The 20,279-nt window shown below is 41.5% G+C and overlaps 1 protein-coding gene across 1 annotated transcript in view; it reads right to left on the reverse strand.

The window, feature by feature from the left end:
* Nucleotides 1–2,245: 2,245 nt before the first annotated feature.
* The window catches only part of LOC124155935 (histamine H3 receptor), a 179,838-nt gene continuing 161,804 nt past the window's right edge, over nucleotides 2,246–20,279 (reverse strand). Inside the window, exon 3 of the mRNA XM_046530166.1 lies at nucleotides 2,246–6,177. Coding sequence (XP_046386122.1) covers nucleotides 4,491–6,177 — 1,687 coding nt within the window. The 3' untranslated portion in view covers nucleotides 2,246–4,490. The remainder of the gene's footprint in view (nucleotides 6,178–20,279) is intronic.

Below are 20,279 nucleotides of genomic sequence, written 5' to 3' on the forward strand. Positions count from 1 at the left end.
TACAGATGTTGTGAATTGAATTCTATAATTTATTACCTCGAAACGACTCGTTTATTTCACTTGCACGTTTAATGCTAAGATCATTGCTAGCTAATTTAGGTTGTTTTGATAACTACGAGCGTTTTATTGGTGGTTTTTCTGTCGTTGAAATATTGGTTGCGGAAATGGAATAAGCAGCGTAAGATGGAGGACACACAATCCTATAAGTTTACTTAATTTAAAATCATGAGAGTTCGAAAACAAATAATAGAATTTATTAATTAATCACGAAATCAATTAATATCAAAATTTAACTAATTAATAACTTGAACATGATGAAATTTGACCAATGATGCCCAAAAAGATGATGAAGAAAAAATGTGACCTCTGAAATCAACCCATGTTCTCGCAAATCGAATGATATAACGCGTTTTGATTTTGGTTTAAATGTACATTCCTTGCACTTGTCACTTGAATGTAACCTGTATAGGTGTATTTGATGATCAAGAGGAATCTAAGCAGCCTATGATACTAACAGTATAGAACGTTGATATTTCAATTGGCCCAGCTTATACCTCGGTGACTTTTGCCCGAGAAACCCCTTGGAGGTCATCCAGTTTACGTTAACCAGCGATGGACCTCACCTTTAAATTAGAAGTCCTAAAAATAGCCATTGTGCGGAATGTTGGCTGTCACCTTGGTTTTGCTCAATCTTCAACAACCTTCGGCATCTGCGTAAACATTGAAGGTCAAATAGTGGGAAAATGGAAGCAATTACATCGTCATTGTCTTTGGCACCTTCAAAAGCCAATGACTGACCATATTTAGTTGCCTACGTAGCCGAATGCATACCTCAATCACGTTTGACCACCACACAACCCCTGGTGGTCAATTGTTACCTTAAGTTATCTAATAACATCGCCATTTACTTTTTCAATCTTCCACACCTAGGGATTGTACCTTGGTTGTCCAGAAACCGTCTCATATTTCGGTGACTTTTAACCTCTGTCTAGCCCTTGAGGTCCATTGGTAGAGAAGGACCTTGCCAATGTCTTTTAAAACCTTAAAACCCAATGGTATGGTATGCTGGTGGTCCAGATGACGCGGAACAAACTCAGAGATATTCGACCCTTGCATTATCCTGAAGGTCAACAAGTTGACAATACGGGTATGCGGATTGTACCAGTGAATTGAGCACCCTTGGTAAATCAGGGTTCGACACTTTGGTACCCAAGCTTCTCTTTTTTCACCCATTTAACCTCGGTGGTGACTACTCATGTGACATTACAAGTGCCACGGTGGAATACGAAAAAAGGATTCTTAAGACTACTGGCAGAGAATTTTTGTCATTAATTTCATAGCTTTTCTCGAGGTCAATTATTTACTGATACATCCCTGTAAACTGCAAATGTATACTGGCACTACTAAGGGATTATTCATTTTGATTATATATCTTGCAAATGATGGAAAAAATGAAAATAAAACTGTATCGTCACTTAAAGAGGAATTCTGGCAAACCTTTATCACAGCATTTTTATACAAAGGTTCTTTTGAATTAAACCGGCTTCGATTGCATGATAAACTTTCAATTAGCTTGCCATTTTAAAATGCTAAAATTTCAGTAGGTTAAGCTATAGATTCCAAGCTGAAGAACTTTAAACGGTTCAAAATATTTTCTCTAACAACATACACAATGATTATAAAATTAAATCTAATAATAATGTAAGAGGGAAAGAATAGAAATAAATAGTATACAGGTTTTATTTGGAATTATTAGTTTATTAAAAACACAGGATGAATTGCAGTTATGAATCATTGAATAAACATCAATTATTTTAAAAATAACGGTTCCTCAAAGGAATGCGTTAGACATAAAACAATTGAAGCATAGTATCTCATGATACAAAAGCAGTTTTAATGAGTCTCAAATAAACTAAGACAATTAAAATAATCACAGCGTAGCCAAAAGGCTTATTAATTCACGCAACAACTGCGTAAAATAGCACAGAATTAAAATTGTACCCTCTGAGTTGAAAAGTACATACAACTTTTATACTGAAACACATATCATATCAATCTATTACACAAAATGTCACTCACTCAGATTTGTTTACATGCACGCAAATGTAAGAGAGACTCCATCGGTCGACGAATCCGGCAAGAAATCAAAACAACTAGGGGGAAAAAAGCCTTCCTCGAGGCTTTTTAAACCATTTCATTATTCATCACCAGCCAGCGGAAGCGCCTGCTTTTTTTTAACGAGTCATGCCCTCTTATATTCTCAGTCATACGCTCACATTAAAACTCTCTTTAAACTCCAATTTAATATAAAGAGGAGGAGAAAAGACTAGCAAGTGATCGTTGCAATGAGACGCGGCTCATGGTTCATTTAAAGGGGCGGGCGCGGCGGGAAATGTAGTAATAACTTAATCGAACATATGAGTTCTTAATTCTAAGGGAATGATTAGGAATGCCTGCGTTGCAACTCAATGATGAAGGAGTTTGATGATAGTGAAATTGTTATTACATTTACGGTTGACGGTCAAGTATTTCCCGGTGGTTGCTCGTGTCTGAATGACATAGACGCTAAAATGCACGAGAGATTTTAATAATTGAGAGGTTCAGTGGGGAAATGATTTGACAGTTTGAAGACCAGATATATATGCATTGTACTTATTTTAACCTCAGGTACGAAGTTTAGTCCATCCTAAAACTTTTGGGAGTTACTTCGTAATGAAATGAATTGATTACAAATATTGATTTTTTGAAAAAGCTTAGTTCATTCGGGTACATATGGTCCATCAAAACATAATACTCAGAAAGGAATCAACCACTAGGGAAGAGTGAACTAGGTGGGAAAATTCAATGATAACAGAATAGTGTAGGCTTCTAATTCGTGACAAGTTTCCAAAGATTTCGCTTCAAGTTAACTTCTGTTCATCATTTGGTTTGCAAAACAAATTCCGGACATAATGTACGTGGGATACATATAACATGTTGGGGTGTACGATAAACGGTGTATTTTTCTCGATAAAACCTGGAAAACATTAACTGATTTTGGACAAAAGTCGCGATATAATTGAAGAAAGCTTCAAACGTTACTTGCGATTGGAAAACATTCAACTTACTTTAAAAAAAGGCACTTATTCGAGAAAGACGAATTCACTTGTAGAGATGAGACTCTTACGAAATTTTCCTCCAACCCCGGAAGATTTTCGAAAGCTCCTAACCATCTCAAAGCGATTCTTTGTCGAAAAAGGAAGACTTGCTGGAGGCCGTCACATGAAGAGGGATGAGGTGAGAAATTCACCACGAATACTCGACCAACACAGCATTTATTATACATGGCCCGAAAATTTGAGACTCGTCACGAAAACATTCTGTCTCTAATCAGTCTCACTATTACTGGCGTCCACATAATATAGAATAAAGACATCCCTCAAACGTGGAATTAATTATGGAAGGATACAGTGATTAAACATTTGAACATTTATCTTTAAAATACACAAAAAATACTTTCGCGGTTGTTCGACAACTAGGAACCAATGATTTAAAGGCCTGAGCCCATTTAATTTTTCACAGTTCACTTCCAAAAAATATATGTCTACCTATATTTATATATATTTTTAACCACTCCGGGCAACAGCACCACTTATCACAAAAACCTCAAAATGGTTCTCACTATAAGCCGGTTAATAACGTCATCATCACCGGAGCACAAGTCAAAGACAAGTTTTCCTCTCCCTTCCAAAGTCCAATGGAGATCACGAAGAGGACGAACAGCATTGTTCTTTAGGTGGGTAATGCATCCTTATTGAGTTCACACGCACAATTTCGGCACCCCCCGAAGGAAATATTCAGATAAAATCACCCGCAGCCGACGAAAACAGCAAGAACGTCAAACTTTCCTACATTTCTCGGGAGACTTTTTGGTCGAAAAAACTCATCCACTTGGAAGATGCACAAAAAGTCTAACTGGAGTAACTGGTTCGAGCAGGGAACCTGCTTTCGGAGGGAGCGATTGGCTACGGAGTCCTCGGATGAGAGAGCGAATTGACTACATAAAAAAATTCCGCACACATGATTTGATGTCCGGATGTCGGACTCCGTATAACCACAGGTGGAAGAATTAATAAACGCAGCATTTTCAGTCAAGTATCGGCATGCCAACCGTTTATTTCCCTTCACTTTTTTTCCTTTGAGCGCGGCTACGAAGAGAGAAATCAGAGAAGATGAAGAGGAGGAGGAGGTGGGTTGGGCACAGATTGAAAGAGACTTAGAGTGGTAGGTACTCATTAGTTCATCCGCTTGGACAGTCCTCAATTTAACATCCAGCAAATGCGGGCGTTCAACACATTAGGTCGCTTTCCACTCGAGGTGTTGAATTTAGCGCAGGAAAAATCAGCGCACCCTTGATGAGAGCCTCGAGGGACAATCCCACGTTTAAAAAAATAAAAAAATATAAAAACACGCGTTTAAGGCTCACTGGCCCTCCTCCTCGGTAGTTTTCCTCACTCCTCCACGTTATCGGTGGAAGACGTTCCCTGCGTCGTACCACTCGAGAACGAAGAACGACAAGTGTCCACGTTCAGCGCACTCTCGGGCACGAACTCGCAAGTGGCCTTCTCCGAAGACTTGCTGCTCCACCTCGACCTTCCGTAAACCGTCACCAAAAACTTCTTTCCGGTGCACTGGCCACCCGAGGGCGGGGGCATCGTGGGAAGCGGCAGACAGCCGTCCTTCCTCTTCTTCGTCTCGGGCAAGTCGACGCCGATATGCGACTCGGCCGCCGACACCGCCACCGCCTTGCTCTCCGTCAGACTCGAGAAGAGCTCCAGCGCCGTGTTGCTGTAATTGGCGGGGAGGCGGTTGGCGTTGTGCATGGAAGCACCCCCGTTCAGAAAGGTGCCGTTGTGGTGGGTTGTGTTCGATTGGCGGGTTCCGGCCCTCTGCTTGATCCCTCGCCTCAGCCCCAGAAGCTTCCTCACTTCCCGCTGAAGCCTTCGGTTGCGGTAGGCGAAGAGGCAAGGCGAGACCAGGGAGCCCGCGGAGAGCAGCGTCAGGCTGACTGCGTCCATGTAATGCGGGGACGAGGTCTCCGGTGGGACTGGCAGACTCCTGTTCGAGGAGAAGATGCCAGAGTGCAGCACCAGAGCGGCCGTGTAAGGGAACCAGCACACCAGGGCCATAACAACGACCAGAGCCGAGACCCTGGCCGCTCTGGCTTCCTCCCTGTACCTGAACAGGCTCGCGTTGGATATGCGATACTTGAGCGAGTTGACGAACTGCGAGGAGGTGCTCCGCACGCTTGCCGCCCGGGACGGGGTCCTGGAGGGAGCCCTGGACGCCTGCGGGGGCGTCGGCGGGGTGACCTTCACCGATTCGTTCTGCGGGGTGGACGGAAGGGAGGGCGGCGTGGACGGCGGGGAGCAGGGGGATGGGGACAGCGTGGGGGGAGTGGCGGCCGCGCCCGTCGGCGTGGGCGGCGTTATCGAGATGGTGGTGGTCGGGTGCGGAGGCAAGAGCGGCTGGGCGACGGCCTGTGCGCTCGGTGCCGACGATTCGGCTTCGAAGTGCGACTGTGGGATGGGACAGAGGGGACCGGATCCGGTCCTCCGAGTCCTCTGGCTGTTCCGGTGGGCGGCCGCGTATATGCGGAGGTATATGCAGCAGAGGGCGACCACTGGGATGGCGAAGACCAAGATGGCGTAGACGCCAGCGAAGACGGCGCGGTAAGTCGAGATCGGGGCCGCCGGAGACTTCAACGCCTGGCCGCTGGCGACCGCCTCGCCTCCGAAGACATGCTCCAGCGGGTGGGAAGTGTCGGTAGCCGCCCCCGCGCCGCAGGAGTGCCACAGGGAGCCCCCGGCGTCTCCCCGCGCGAGGAGCAGGGGCGTGCCGGCTCCGAGGAGGCCCAGGAACGTCGCCGATATCCAGGCGGTGGCTATCATGGCGGCGGACCGGGGAGCGTTGATCCGCATGTGGTAGTGCAGCGGGTCGACGACGGCCAGGAACTGGTCGACGGCGACGAGAAGCACGGCGAGGACGGAGGCGGCGCAGATGGCGGCGGCCACCCCCTCGCTGACGGCGCACAGCGCTGGGGAAGTGTCTCCATGGCCTCGGACGTTGTCCGCGAAAACGAGCGGAAGAAGTATGCAGCAGGCCAGTAGGTTGGTGGCCAACAGATTGATGACGAACCTGAGTAAAAGTGAAGAGAAAAAGAGTAAAGATTAATGATTGCGACAGGGATATCAGAAAAGGACAACAGATATGAAGAATTTATGACTAATATAATATGAAAAAGGAAACGACCAGGAAAAATAGCAAATTAAAGAGCATAGCGTATTTTTAGGGTGAGTTAATAAGTAAAACTATCAATGAGAGAGGACATCAATCTGCTGCTATAAACATGTAATTTTGTGAAAGGATAATTGGATTAATTAAAAAACTTTATGGTTTTATTTGCAATTATTAGATTAGGTACCATAACGCAAGCTGAATTGCACTAATCGGTCGTAGAGTAAAAATCAATTATTTAAAACATAACGGTTCATCAAAAGATAACGTCAAATATGAAGCATAGAAATCATGAAATCTAATACAAGTATCATAGCTAAGCCAAAAGTAGTTGTTCACAATGGAAAAAGCAGACTCAGTGGATACCCTGAATGTGGGTCGAGAGAAGAATCCGGAAATATTTCGATCGTGTTAGATAAAAAGACAGAAGTAAAAATAAGTGGACGCAGTACAATCATGTATAATTGATGAATATCAAAAGATAAATCCGCCAATGCATGTAAGGCAGTGCTCAAAAATAGCTCGTTAAATGGTTATTGCTATAAATAACCGGCACGATAAAACAGGGCCATTCATGAAAGCAATAGGCATAAACTCATTTCAAGATTCACAAAAGCACACGTAAAATCACGTCAGAGAAAAAATACAAAAGAACTCCCCAACCTGTCCTCATTTTTGCAGGGGAGGCAATTTTACTTTACTCCTCTGAGTCACGAAAGGATACCCTGGCAGCGCACAAACAATTTATGGGCACAAATAGCCCTACGCCTGTTGATGTTATTCTCAGAATTCTTTGGAGAGATCAAAAAGTTCATAGCTAAATTTACCGTATGTTTTTGACTTTACTAGATCAACGAAAATCTTCTCTCCCTCGAGGGCTCAACACAAAATCGACGCTATTATCAAATATTACTCTAACAAACAGTCACCTGTTTTATAAGTTTCTCCTTCAATTTTGAAGGCTCAACACTAAATCGGAGCTATTATCAAATATTACTCTAACAAACAGTCACCTGTTTTATATGTTTCTCCTTCAAGTTTGAAGGCTCAACACTAAATCGACGCTATTATCAAATATTACTCTAACAAACAGTCACCTGTTTTATATGTTTCTCCTTCAGGTCGTAAAGCCTGAGAAAAGCTACATCATAAAACCTTTTCCGTCACTTAGGTTTATTGAGGTACCTTAATTCCAAGCCATAAGACGACAAACCATAAATCCATAACCGTAATGTATTCAAAGGCACGGGTCTTTAACCGGGGGAGAGAATGCTAAAATCACCAAATTTAGTCATGATATTGCTAACGTTCCGCCCACTTTAAAAACGCGGGCGTGAAGAAAATCCATTTCTGTAGAATATAATCGAAAATAAAATGAATAAACTCGATACGAGCTGCGTGTGAAGAGAAGACACGCAAGTCCGTTGGGAGAACCACAAAAACACGAGTGGTTTTCAAAACGGAAGGAATTGAGACATAGCGGGGTCTTTATTTCGGAAAGAATCCTAATCGTTGAAATTAAAATAACATGAAGGTTACGACCCGCAAGGCCACAATAATAGCTTTGATACGTCAAAATCGGAAATCGTTGACACTTTGACGTAAAGGAAATAAACAAACTCACGACTGAGAATCCCGCCGTATCATTACCAAACGAAGTCTATTCAGCCATATTGGGAAGGGCCAAGAGCCTCATTTCATTGAAGGACTTATTAGGTAAATGAAAACTAGTCGCATAATCAGCAGAAAAAACATCATAGTTAGTAAGCATTTCCCATTTATTCATACAAATGTTTCGTCTCGTTTTCGGCGGTTCTATGTAAGATGTCCAGATGCGAAAATTTCTATATTTACTAACGGAAAGGGTGTCGTCATTCCATTGGGCGGAGTCTGTATATGTTTTCTTCATGATATCATTGCTAAAGCAGAAAATTTCGCTGTATTTAGAGTGTGGAACGGAAGCTCGAGTAAAATTGCTTTGAAAAAAATCTGCTTCCTGGGATACAATGGTTTCAATGGAGAATTAAATATCCACGCATAAAGTTACGAATGCTCATAACTGTTAAGAGTCATTTAAGTAGCTCTTCCGTCATTAAGTACTGCGTTGGATAATTTTATTGCATGGAGCCCCAGATTTTCACAAATTTTGAAGCTTCCCAATCGGTTGCCCTTAGTTACGATGGCCTAAGTGATCGGGTAATAAGATCGAGTATTCTATTCAAAGGGTAGGCAAGCAAAAGCGGCACGCGTGGTGGATTCGCATCGAACTGCAATTGGTCGAATCCACGCCAAGGCGGCGGGAGGGGTGGACATCTTGCTGCCAGGGGTCAACAACATGGGAAGGCCATTAACGCCCGTCTCCGCGTCAATTTCCATACTTCCCTCTTGTCCCTCCCACGCGACCCGCGATCTTCCCATTTCATCCTCCATTCTCCCCATCATACAGCCAAAGTTCCCATCCTTCCATCACTTCCTTCTCACTTTTTCGGTGTCGCGGAAAAAGAGATAAGCGAAGAAAGCGCACATTTAACCCTTTTGGAGTTACAAACGGAATCCAGCCCCAATCTCCCAATAGATAAGGAATGTACTCAGAAAATAAAAGGTTTATATTATTTGTGGTAACGCCTCTGGATATTTCAACAATTTATTAATCGTTGAGTTGCTTAGTTTCTCATTCCCATCACACTCTTACCAGGCTTCCGACTTAGCGCTGCCACTACAGTTAAAATATGAGAAATAGGTAGGGTACTGATCTTGATTTCGGATGGGTAACTTTTACGCTGCTACACTTGCCTTTGTGCGCTTTCTTAGATAGAAAGATTATTTATTATTCTAGGACTGATGTCCTCTAAGAACAAAACAATTTAGCACATATTTATACGTGCGCTTTATCTGCTGTGCGCTTTATTAGCATAATCTTTGTTTTGCAGTCCTTGACCTTTCCTCTCTCCACTCCTCTCCTTCCTCTTAACCCTTACTCCTTCGCCGTTCGACACCTCAAGCATTTTGCAATAGCCGCATACCCTGACATGAGACCGCAGGACGGCCCAATGCGATCGCGCTTTCGATTGGTTTGTATCCGGCGCTATGCGTTCCACGTACGCGGCCGCAGGCGGCATAAGCCACGTGCCCGGAGTGCTGATGCCAACGGAACTCGGGCATTAATGGAAGGGGCTTAAAAGAGTGAGAGACTCAACGGACAATCGCATCGCGCCGAGAGTTTAGAGAGATAAGAGCGCTAGATGGAGTGAGTGCTGACAATCCGGGAATTTTATGCAAACACTGCCACAGCTAAGGGTGAAGGGAGTTATGATTGCGTTTAGCGGTGGTCAGCAGCATCGGGTGTGGATTTGGAGGGTAGAAAATTCTTCTCATGACTCACTAATAGATAGAAATTCAGCAGACCGCTTGTATTCTGCAGCACGAAAACCAAACACTGCCCAGGCTATTTTTGATCGGAATAGCGGAGCCATAGGAATGAATTTGAATGCAAGGCGTTAAATATTGACTGGAAAGAAAGGTATCCCTTATACGAATCAAAGGTATCTCGTATTTTAATGCCTGATCTCGTTCGATATTCATATAATCTAAATCGATTCTAATTTTAGCATATTATGCTTCTTACTAAAGGAATGGCTTCTCTCTGCTATTGTGCAGATCAATTATTGTCCTATATTCCACAAAATTCACTGAAGGGAGAATAAAAACAGAAGTATGCATCCCTCGATGAGGATTTAATGATCATCAATTGCTGGCGATTATTTTATTATTAACCAATGAAGATAAAAGATACACAGTTACAATCTCAAGTTACAATAGTGCCTATCAGGAGGTTACCTACATATCACATTTTTCGAAGAGGATAGTTCAAATTCTGCCATTCTAAGAATTTTTGTAGACACTCCGTTACCATTAATAACACTTCGCCACCACGATATGGGAAGTCTTAGAATCACTCTGCTACTTCAGTTAAAAAGATTCTTTCCATAACCCAAAGTTGTGCTTTCAAATGTTACTGCACGAGAAAATATATAAGGGAAACGGTTTCTTGTTATCTGACGCGATATGAGTGTCAGACAATAAACTTCCTTAGCAAGCCAATCAGACCTTGAGGTTCGATGATCTCAACTCTCACCACTTTATCTTGCCTGTAAACTCCTCTCCATGGTACGTGGCTTCAATTGCTATGTTGCCATAATAAAAATATTTCGAGATAAGCTATAATAAGTTACTTCAATGACAATACTGACATAAGAAGCAATTAACTTTATGCTAGGAGTAATGTGATACGAATGGGTTCCACTAGCATCGAGTGGTTCCATCCTGTTGACTTCTTGTTCAAATAGTATATGTAAATATTTTTTTGCCCACAACTGGCATGAAAAACTTCTCCTTTTCACTGCTTAATTTCATGATTTTAAAAAATGATGAAGATGATGTTGATTTTAAAGTTACATTTTGTAACTCAAGGGATTGTGTTGTTCCTCAGCTACTCAAACTCAATGGATTTGTTTCAACCAAATTCATCAAAACCAAATAGGCGCAGAAAAATAGCTGTAAGCCAGATATATGGGCAACTAATTCGAAATATTTATATCGTTCAGACCGCACAGGGTAGTAATTGCAGAATAAGGGAGGTCAAGCATTGGCCGAGGGGTGAGACAAGTCTGTCCATGGTCGTCCATGCTATTTAACGTTTATGCTGAGAAGATGGTACGGAAAATGTGGGAAGAGCTAGGCGTCGGGATAAACTTGGGGAGATTAATGTGAAATCATTAAAGTTCGCGGATGATATGAAATTGATTAGCCAGTCGACGGAAGAATAACAGGCACACGCAGATGTGATAAGTACCTAAACAGCGCGAGGAATATGAAAATAAAGACATCACGAAATGACCAAGTCATCCAGTTTCGTAAACCTTTGTAAGAAATGAGGCTAAACATAAGGTCGCAAACTTGAAGAGGTGGAACAATCTCGCTGTTAGGACGGTAATTTCGGTGAAAAGAAAATTTGTCACTAAATAGGAAAATAATTTCTTATCCAAAACCCTAATATGAAGGCAAAATTAGCTGTGTGGGCTTACGGGAGATTAACAGGCCAGCAATCCTGGGAAGCAGTGGAGTCATGGCAAATTTAGCATTTCCGAAACGCACTTATAGTACAGCAATTCACCCAAGCACCCATTTTTTCATCAAATAAAGAATAAAAAAATCGAAAAAATGTTTTGGTTATGAATTTATACTTTTAAAATTTTGTGGAAGCAAAACTTTAAAAGTTTTATTTGACATTATATATTTTCTTAAACAGAGGTGGAGCGACAGCACTAAAAAATTTGTTTTGGTTCGCATAAGAAATTTTGTGGCACCAAAATTGATAAATGCTATTTGAATATTATGTCTTTTCTTAACCAGTGGCGGAACGGCGTTCCGGCACCATGACAGCACTGCTGGGAAGTGAATCTGCATCTCTTTTAAGCATCAAGCTCCGTGGATCATTCTCTATATCGGTTAGCAACAAAGGGACGGAGGAAAGGGGAGAGGGATAAGTCTAAGAATCCACGCACGAGGATCGAAGTGGATGCACGCAGGGAGGGGAGGGGCGTGCGTGGACACGTCCACACGCACGTGCTCGTCCACCAGTCCGCCCACGTCCCGGCATTCCACGCCCGTGCCTTTCCACCTGCCCCCGGATCACACGATCACTTTTCACGAGCAAGTCAAGGGATCATTGGGCATAAAATTTACAGCACTTCAGGCCTCACTTCGTGGAAGTCGTTCTCATTCATTATTGAACAAATGATAAAGTGATTTTCAACAATTTACTTAGTGATACCCAAAGACGATGAATGAGTAAGTGCAATTATGTTTTTAAGAAATACCTATCTTCCATATGATATCTTCAATTATGGGCAATTGGAGTCACTATTTCACCAATGACACAGTTATTTGACGTTGCTGGGCTCATTTCTGGACCCGTCACTCAATTTAATACATTTATTTTTTCATTAACGTGATCCGGTGTATTGCATATCACAGTCTTGAATTGATCGAACGCTCATATTTAGGGGTATACGCTCAGCGACATCAAGATGTTGGAGTCAGTTGTCCTGATGATGAGGCTAAGGCATAGAAACGCGCCGAAATAAATGTTAGATTTCGGAGGGCATGATATCTTACTCATTCTAATAACATGATGTTCCACCATACATCGTCAGATGCCATTGGATTCTTTTCGGGAGATGTCAATAAATCAAACATTTGGAGGGTAACTACACCATCATTTCCCAAGATCAATTTCAACACCGTGCTCACCAAGTCGCAAAAGATAGGATAATTATAGGCTTAGTAATAAATGAAAGTAAACCTGTAGCAATTAATAGAGTAGAAACAGAAATTTCGGGGGAAGCGAGATGAAAGTTTATTTAGAGTCAACTTAAAGAATGGAAGGAAAAGAGATGAGGAGCTATAAAAAATAGCAGCATCGTGGGCAAAGATAAATACTTGGGAAACGTCAAAGACACAAGCGGAGGCGAAACAGTGTGAAGAGGTTGGAGTTGGACAATTCAGCCATTATGTGCAGCTGAGACCGCTGAAGAATTGAAGAGGCAATCCAATATTCTCGCGAGAGTTTACTCCGTTCCAGACCCCGCCTCCGGTGCGCCGAAGCGGGTGAAAGGAGTTCGCTGGCTCTCATGACAGTCAAAAAGTCGTAGTCTGCGGGAAAAAATTGAATGTCTGGCTTTGCCACGACCCTAGGGTCACAGGAAGACATTTCAAATTCGTTTTTCTTTCTCTAACTTCCCTACCCCTAGGCGTTCCAGAGATCGGATTTCTTTATCATTATTTTATGCGCGAAGTATACGGGCAAGAATGACAAAAAATAGAAGGAATGTGGTTGTGGCGAAGAATGGAGAAGGTGAAGTGGACGGAGAGGACGAGGAACGACGAAGTGCTGGACATGGTGGGTGAGGAGAGGCAGCTTTTAGATGAGATACGGATGAGACAGAAGGTATGGACGGAGCGAGTACTTAGCGGGGAGGGGAAGTTGAAAACAGTGCTAGAGGGTAGAATGTCAGGTAAACGAGGAAATGATATGAAGAGAATAGGATTTTTTAGATTGAATAAAAGGGGGTAGGCCTTATTGAGAATTGAAGCGTGAAATACATGAAGGAGGGGGAGGCTCCCAGAATGCTTCTTAAGTACTCCATGGAAACCTAACTTAATTGGTAGAATACTTTAATAATAAGAAAAATAATCTGACTCTTAAAGAATACGCGAAGAAGCCCAGGCTAGAAAAAAAATTCTGAGCTTCGTGTAAGAATCACGACTTGGATAGAGAGAAAGAATTTACGTCTTACAGAGTGAGAGTTAGGGGTTGCTTTCGCCAGATAGGACTGGATACGAGTCAGCAGTTTTTATTTCAAGTGATTAAACGAGCGTAGCATCATCTGACACATCCGTCCGAAATTTTTACGGCGAGTGAAAATGGAATTATTTGATTTTGGAAAAAAGGATGTTTCTAAAATACAGATTACAGGCAAAAGAAACCTATTTTACCTTATTCTGTATGGCACTGCGTATCAGAAGTCATAAAGCACAAGAATATGTGGACCAAGCTTTTAGGACTTAATACATTCTATCGATGCAGATCCATAGGAATTCATACATTTCAGACAAAAATACCAAGCAGGATAACAGTTATGATATGATAGTTGAAAAAAATCCATATTGACCCTCATGAGACTAAGAAATTCTAATTAACTAGCTCCTTTTTTCAGGACACCCATGCATGCAAAAGCAAGTACATTGATTTATAAAAAGGGCTGGAAAAGATACCACGCTAATAGAGAGTTTTCCACTCGAGGATATAGGCATGCAAGAATTCAAAGTATCGGAGATGGGCTCATTTTGACCATAGAATTTTTACAGAAGACCAATTAGAAACATTGTTATTTTAATAAAAAGCGAACAAGTTAAAAAATAATTCTTTAAATGACAGGACAGTGCAGAAAGAGCAGGAAAATAGTGATGAAAATTCCAGGGTAAAATATACAGTGAATTGAAAAGTCAACGTGATGCGGTTGGAAAGGGAAAATAAAGTGAACCGATTGAGGATTAGGGAGGATTTCGGTGAGGGAGTCAAGAGGAGATTCGTAAGTTGCGCAAACAGAGCGAGGGGATGAATGAAGAGGGGCAATCAAGGAGACGATGTGTTGGGATAGGGTAAAAGCAACGGGGGAAAAATTTTTCCGAGGTCGAAAATGGACTGGGAAACTACTTAGCGGTTTGAATTGGGGATTTGGTAGTGAGTAAAGCCGTCTCCCGACTCTTAACTTCATGCCACAGAAGATGCGAAGAGGGAAAGGCTTGGGGTGACTTGTTGATAATAACACAGTTTCTATGGGTTCATTATTTGTTTTTATTCAAGCCGTTACGAAATATAAAATAAATTTGATCACGTTTTGAGTGGAATTTAAAACTACAAACATACCGATTACAGCTAGACATTGACTGCCTTAAAATGTAAAACGTGGAGAACCAGTTGGGTCAGACGTAAAAATTCTGAAATAAGCGTTTTTTGATTTATTTTGTGGTCGGTGCGATGAAAAACCAATGAATTAGGAAAAAAGATAAAATAAAACAAAGTGATTAAGAAGGTCTTTGAAATAATACATCAAAAATTCAACCAAATACCTGTATATTGAGGTTAATTTCATGTTAGCTGGTCAAGTCTATCACGTATAATTATGTCATTCAATTAGAATCATGAAATCGCGGTTTGTACTCACTAAAATAATGTGTGAAATATAATTTGTGCAATATTTTCTATCAAAACTATTTCACCAGGCAAACAAAGAATTGATTAGCCTAGAGGTCCAGACATGCTTTCCAGTAGACTTGATGGACCATATTTTTTAACGCTACGACATATAAACTTGTCACACTTAGACGTCATAACCACGTTTGTTTTTTTTTGTGACAAAATAATCTGTTGAATAAAATAATTGCAATAATTTCGATCAAAAATAAATATAAAAAACAAATATTTCAACATATCAAACGATTCATTAGTTCTGCAGCCGACTGCATACCTTCCGGTGAACTTACGAAACAAAAGATGTTAGATAACCAACACAAAGGAAGAGAGACATTCACTTCCCTTCATTGACGGCACTGGAAATGCTTTCCGCCCTGCCAATAGACTCGTGCCCGGACGCGCGGTCCTCCCACCCAATTAAGGTGTCAGGCACGCCAGCCCCGCGCTTCCAATTTGGACGGCGACGCAATCAGGAGATAAATATGATCCTAATTCGTTCCGGTGCGCCGGAGTGAGTAGGGGCGCTGCATGCAGATTGTGCAGGGAGGCCCAGGCTTAAGAGCAAACGGCTTGCTTTACCGACGACAGCGAAGGCAGGGGCTTGCTAGCTTTGCATGGCGGATGAATGTCAAAGCTATTCGAGCGGCGAGACTGCTGTCTCTCGCAATATTGGTTGGGATTCCACGAAAGGCCATCCCTCCCCGCTTGTGCTCGGATGGGATGGGGAGGCCGAAGGGGTTATATAGACGTCCTGGAGAGTGTTGTGCTTACTGTCGGCCGGCTGGAAGGGGTTCTCAGTCGGTGGTGGACCGGAGCACCTGATGTGCCCGTCGGGATCCGCATTGCGTCGGTGAGACCAACTTGCGAGCGCTGTGCAGGAGGCAGCTGTTTCAATTTGCGGGTGGGACCGAAGGACGCAAAATGGCTGGATCTAATAATAGCCGAGACTCGCACTTTGTGGCAAGAGCCTGTCGGATATAAATATTCCTCCCAGTTCGAAATTAAAATAAACGAAACAAAGCTAACAAAATTATCAGATATCAGATGGTCAATTAACATTTACTGCCTTTTTTTCCACAAATAATTTAATTTTCCTCTCACGACAGGCTTCAACACATTTCGTATAATCTTCAAGTGTTGATAGAAGTGAAGACCTGAGAGCAATAAAAATATTTGGTTGAAACCGGTTGCGAAAGGAAAGGTAAAGTATTTCATGAAAATTCCCAGTTACTTTCAATTTGCTAATATGTTAGCATTTCTCCTGATCAAACCTGAAACAACTCTACGCCAGCAGATCTCACTGACATGTTTCCTTTATCTATCGAGTTATTATAGGCCCATTTTTAGGCCCTACGAAAGACTTCAGATGGCATCAATTGATGAAAAATAGACGCAAATAAATGTAATTTAATTTGTCCATGCAAATAAAAAAATGGAAGAAAATCGTTACATGCGCGAAGGAAATATCAGAGCTATGCGAACGATTTGGTAGTACTTAAAAAATAAAGTGGAAGACAATTTCAAACTCAAGGTTGTAGCAATCGATACTGGGTGAGACCCATCGCATGAAATATAGAAGGGATGGGCACAATGGTGGAGATGTATTCAGAGCTTAAAAAGATTGAGTGCTATCGCATTAGGGTCGGAATAACAACGCTGGTGATTTTATCCACCATCCCTCGTCGCCGTGTGATGAGAGGGACGAGAAGAGCATAAAATTCGGATCGTCTCTCGAGGCATCGTGAGGCGCCATCGCACGAACAGGAAATGAACTTCTTGGTTATGCGAGGTGGCTTTTGTTGCGGGGTCGTTTTACACTAGCCTCAGAATTTCCGCGAAGGTATCCTTAGCTTAGAAATGAGTGGGAACAGAGGGAGGGCCTAGAGTAAAAGGGCAGAAAAAAATACGCATCAATGGCGTTTTATTTTCGTATCAGTCTTTGAGATGAAAAAAATTACCCGTACTTTAATATTTTTACGGGAACATGTGAAGATATTTGTGATGGCGTAATGTATCAATCTCATTAGAGTCCCCAAAAAATTAAAATTTCTAATTCCACAATATAATTACAGGAGCAATTAATTATGCATAGAGTGATAACGTACAAGTCCTCATCGTACTACTGCATTTATGAATGTCTCCTTACATCTTACTGGCGAAAAAAGCAGCCATTCCCCGGTGACGCAAGATAAAATGTCTAATCCTGATATATGATTCAAGAATAAATGTGATTCTTCAAAATAGGAGACATTTTGAAGTAAAGGCTCATCATTTACATGCCACTTTAAAACTGTATATGAAGATTAATGAGTCAAATATCTGACGAGAATCTCCAGACTTTATCTAGCAAAATTAAAATAAGGCTGTCAGGTTTTTAATTTACATTTAGAAACTTGTGGTGAAACTCTCAAAAAATGGTATTTTATAATGAAAATGAAAAAGCTGAATTCTTCCCAATGACTACCTAGGGCCCTTAGAAAAATGTGAGATAAATCCAGCTGTTTCATGGCAAGTTGAACGAATTGGCCTATTTAGAATTATAATCAGCGACAAAATGTAACGCTAAAATGAACAGGAATATTAAAGTTTTTCCATATCGGTTTGTTGATGCTTCGTTTCAGATTAAACATTAAGTGCGTAACTTAAACTTGCTGATAATTTTTGAGCGTTGCTTTCGTGGGTGCAAATATTTTTATTTAAAGCAGAACCTTTATTTCGTCCTACAAACATTTAATTTCCCAATGTAAATAAAAAAATAGTTGAAGGACAAAAAAACGGTTCTGCCAGGAACAAAAATATTTGCACCCACGAGAGCGACGCAAAAAAAAGCGGAAAGTATTAGTTATCTCTATTTGTCGACATTCCCTCTGTTAAGAGCTTTAAAAATGGAAATAAAGAATTTTTTGCGACAAAATAAATTTTCTTCCAAGAATATATACATTTTCACGCAGGAGGGCGACGCGCAAAAATTTTCAGTATGTATTAACTTTTGCACATTATCGATATTTCCACTGTTAAGTGCTTTTAAAATGGAAATGAAGAATTTTTTAACAAAATAATATTTCTTCCAATCATAAATGAATTTGCATCCCCGAAGGCGCCGCAAAAATCACACGCCAAGATCAAGCATTGCTGGGTAATGGATGCTGAAGAAGCCGAACCACTCAATGGCAATCATCGCCGATCACTTTCCACCACATTCTTTTCCGTCACATCTCCGTCCTACGAACCGAAGTGCTCTCATTTCTCCGCCATCGCGTAATAACGTCCGCCACCTCTTCTCAGACCCCTCTAACCCCATTACCCCCTCAACCAGGCCCATGAGTACGCCCACCTCTCGAGTATAGTGCACTCATCTTGAGTCCACATCATTCTCTTCTCCTTCAAACACACACCATCTTCTCCTCAAGATCCATCCATCCCTCTTCTCCAGGCGCAAACAGGAGCAATCGAGTGTCAAGGCATTCATTACCCACCTCCCGGCAAGGAGGAGAGGAGATATCTCTGTAAATGGGCCGCATGGCTTGACTTGCGACGAAAGAGAAGAGATCCATTTATAGTGGAGATGAAAGGGGATGATTGGGAGAAAGAGGGCAGGCCGTGGGGTTGGCGAAGGAGTATTAAGGTAGAGAGCTCGCGCTTGTTTAAAATCGGAAAAAGCTGGTCAAAATTACGAGGGTCACGTGAAAAGTAAGGTCTCCAAATTTTTAATAACGTCATCTTTGTTTCCCAACTTTGTAACTATGACGGTCATTTCATCACTTTCACGATTCCATTAATATGATTTTGAAATTAATTTTTCAGTATCTCTGGGCTTAAAAATTTCATCCGGCTAATATAATTGAAACAATTTTAGAAAATCTTACCAGGAAATTCGTAGGCATTATCCGATATTTCAGCCTTAATTTTTGAACCTAAAACAAAATTATTTTTATGAAATATAAACAAATTTAGGTTTGAAAAATCTATGGAAATGCTGTGAAAATGGAACGGACTAGATTCTCATCTCCGACTATCAACGTAGCTCCATAGCTACCCAAATTGGGCTGAAATTAAGGGTGATAGAAAGCAAGAAAGAATGAAGAAAATTAAGGGATCACAGAGGATATCAGCGAGTGGAAAAAATACACGCAAAAATTAAAGGGGTTTTCCAAGAGGTAATTGGGGAGGTAGGAGCGTAAGGAAAGTCATCGGAGAGGGCAGGATAAACGAAGCCATAGAAACGGGGTTGACTCAGGGGGAAGATGACGGTCTGCACGGGAGAGGGATGTCATCAAACGGACCAACAATGCCCGTTCCCTTGGTAAGGTCGAAGTGTCGACGGAGGCTTTATTGTTGGGAGGGCTAGTACGTACTTGGAGCTGAACCGAGAAAATGGACGTCTGTTTTTTTTTTTAGTTGCTCCTTACAGGTGGGCGTGGGGTACTTGGAAACACAATGGCCTCACGAGTTTAAGTGCCCGCCGTACATTAGCGGTCCCAAGGGTTTCCCGTGTAGCCGTGTAGCGCGTGCTTCCCAGCGTTTCATGAGAGGTTTCATGATACATTTCGAAGTTTGAAAATGGGATCCTTTCATGATGCGATGGTCAGTTTAATCAAGTCAAAGTTTAATCAGTCGCTTGGCTTCCCTCACGACGTATTCAAGAATGTACACAGGTCGAGAGTTTGAATATCGCTAAATTCGTCGTCTCTTAGAAAAGCATTATTTTGGCACAAGTCAAGCATTTTGGATTTTCTACGACCTTTCCATGCTTTTTGAGGGGTAACTATCAAAACATCATTTACGATTCATATTTACTTAATTTTGGCACGGTAACTTGATTCCATCACCCTGGTGGTACCAAAGGATTATATCTGTATATTTTTAATATTTCGAAATACATCGATATACAGATTTGCACATCTGTATATTATACCTATTTTATACATGGCTGATGATCCATAGTCCTTGATGTATACCAGAATCTTTAAAATATACAAATAATATCCTTACGGCGTAACCAGGGATCATCAGACATGCATAAGATATGTATAATATTTACAGATTTATGCAGATTTACGACGAGTTATACGTATTTAATCTATTAAAAATCCATATTATGGCAGCAGATATAATACGTATAATATCTGTATATTATCTGCGTGGTAGAGGACATTTGCATGTATTTTATACAGATATAATATGT

Source organism: Ischnura elegans, chromosome 3 (genome assembly GCF_921293095.1).
Source record: "Ischnura elegans chromosome 3, ioIscEleg1.1, whole genome shotgun sequence".
Lineage (NCBI taxonomy): Eukaryota > Metazoa > Arthropoda > Insecta > Odonata > Coenagrionidae > Ischnura > Ischnura elegans.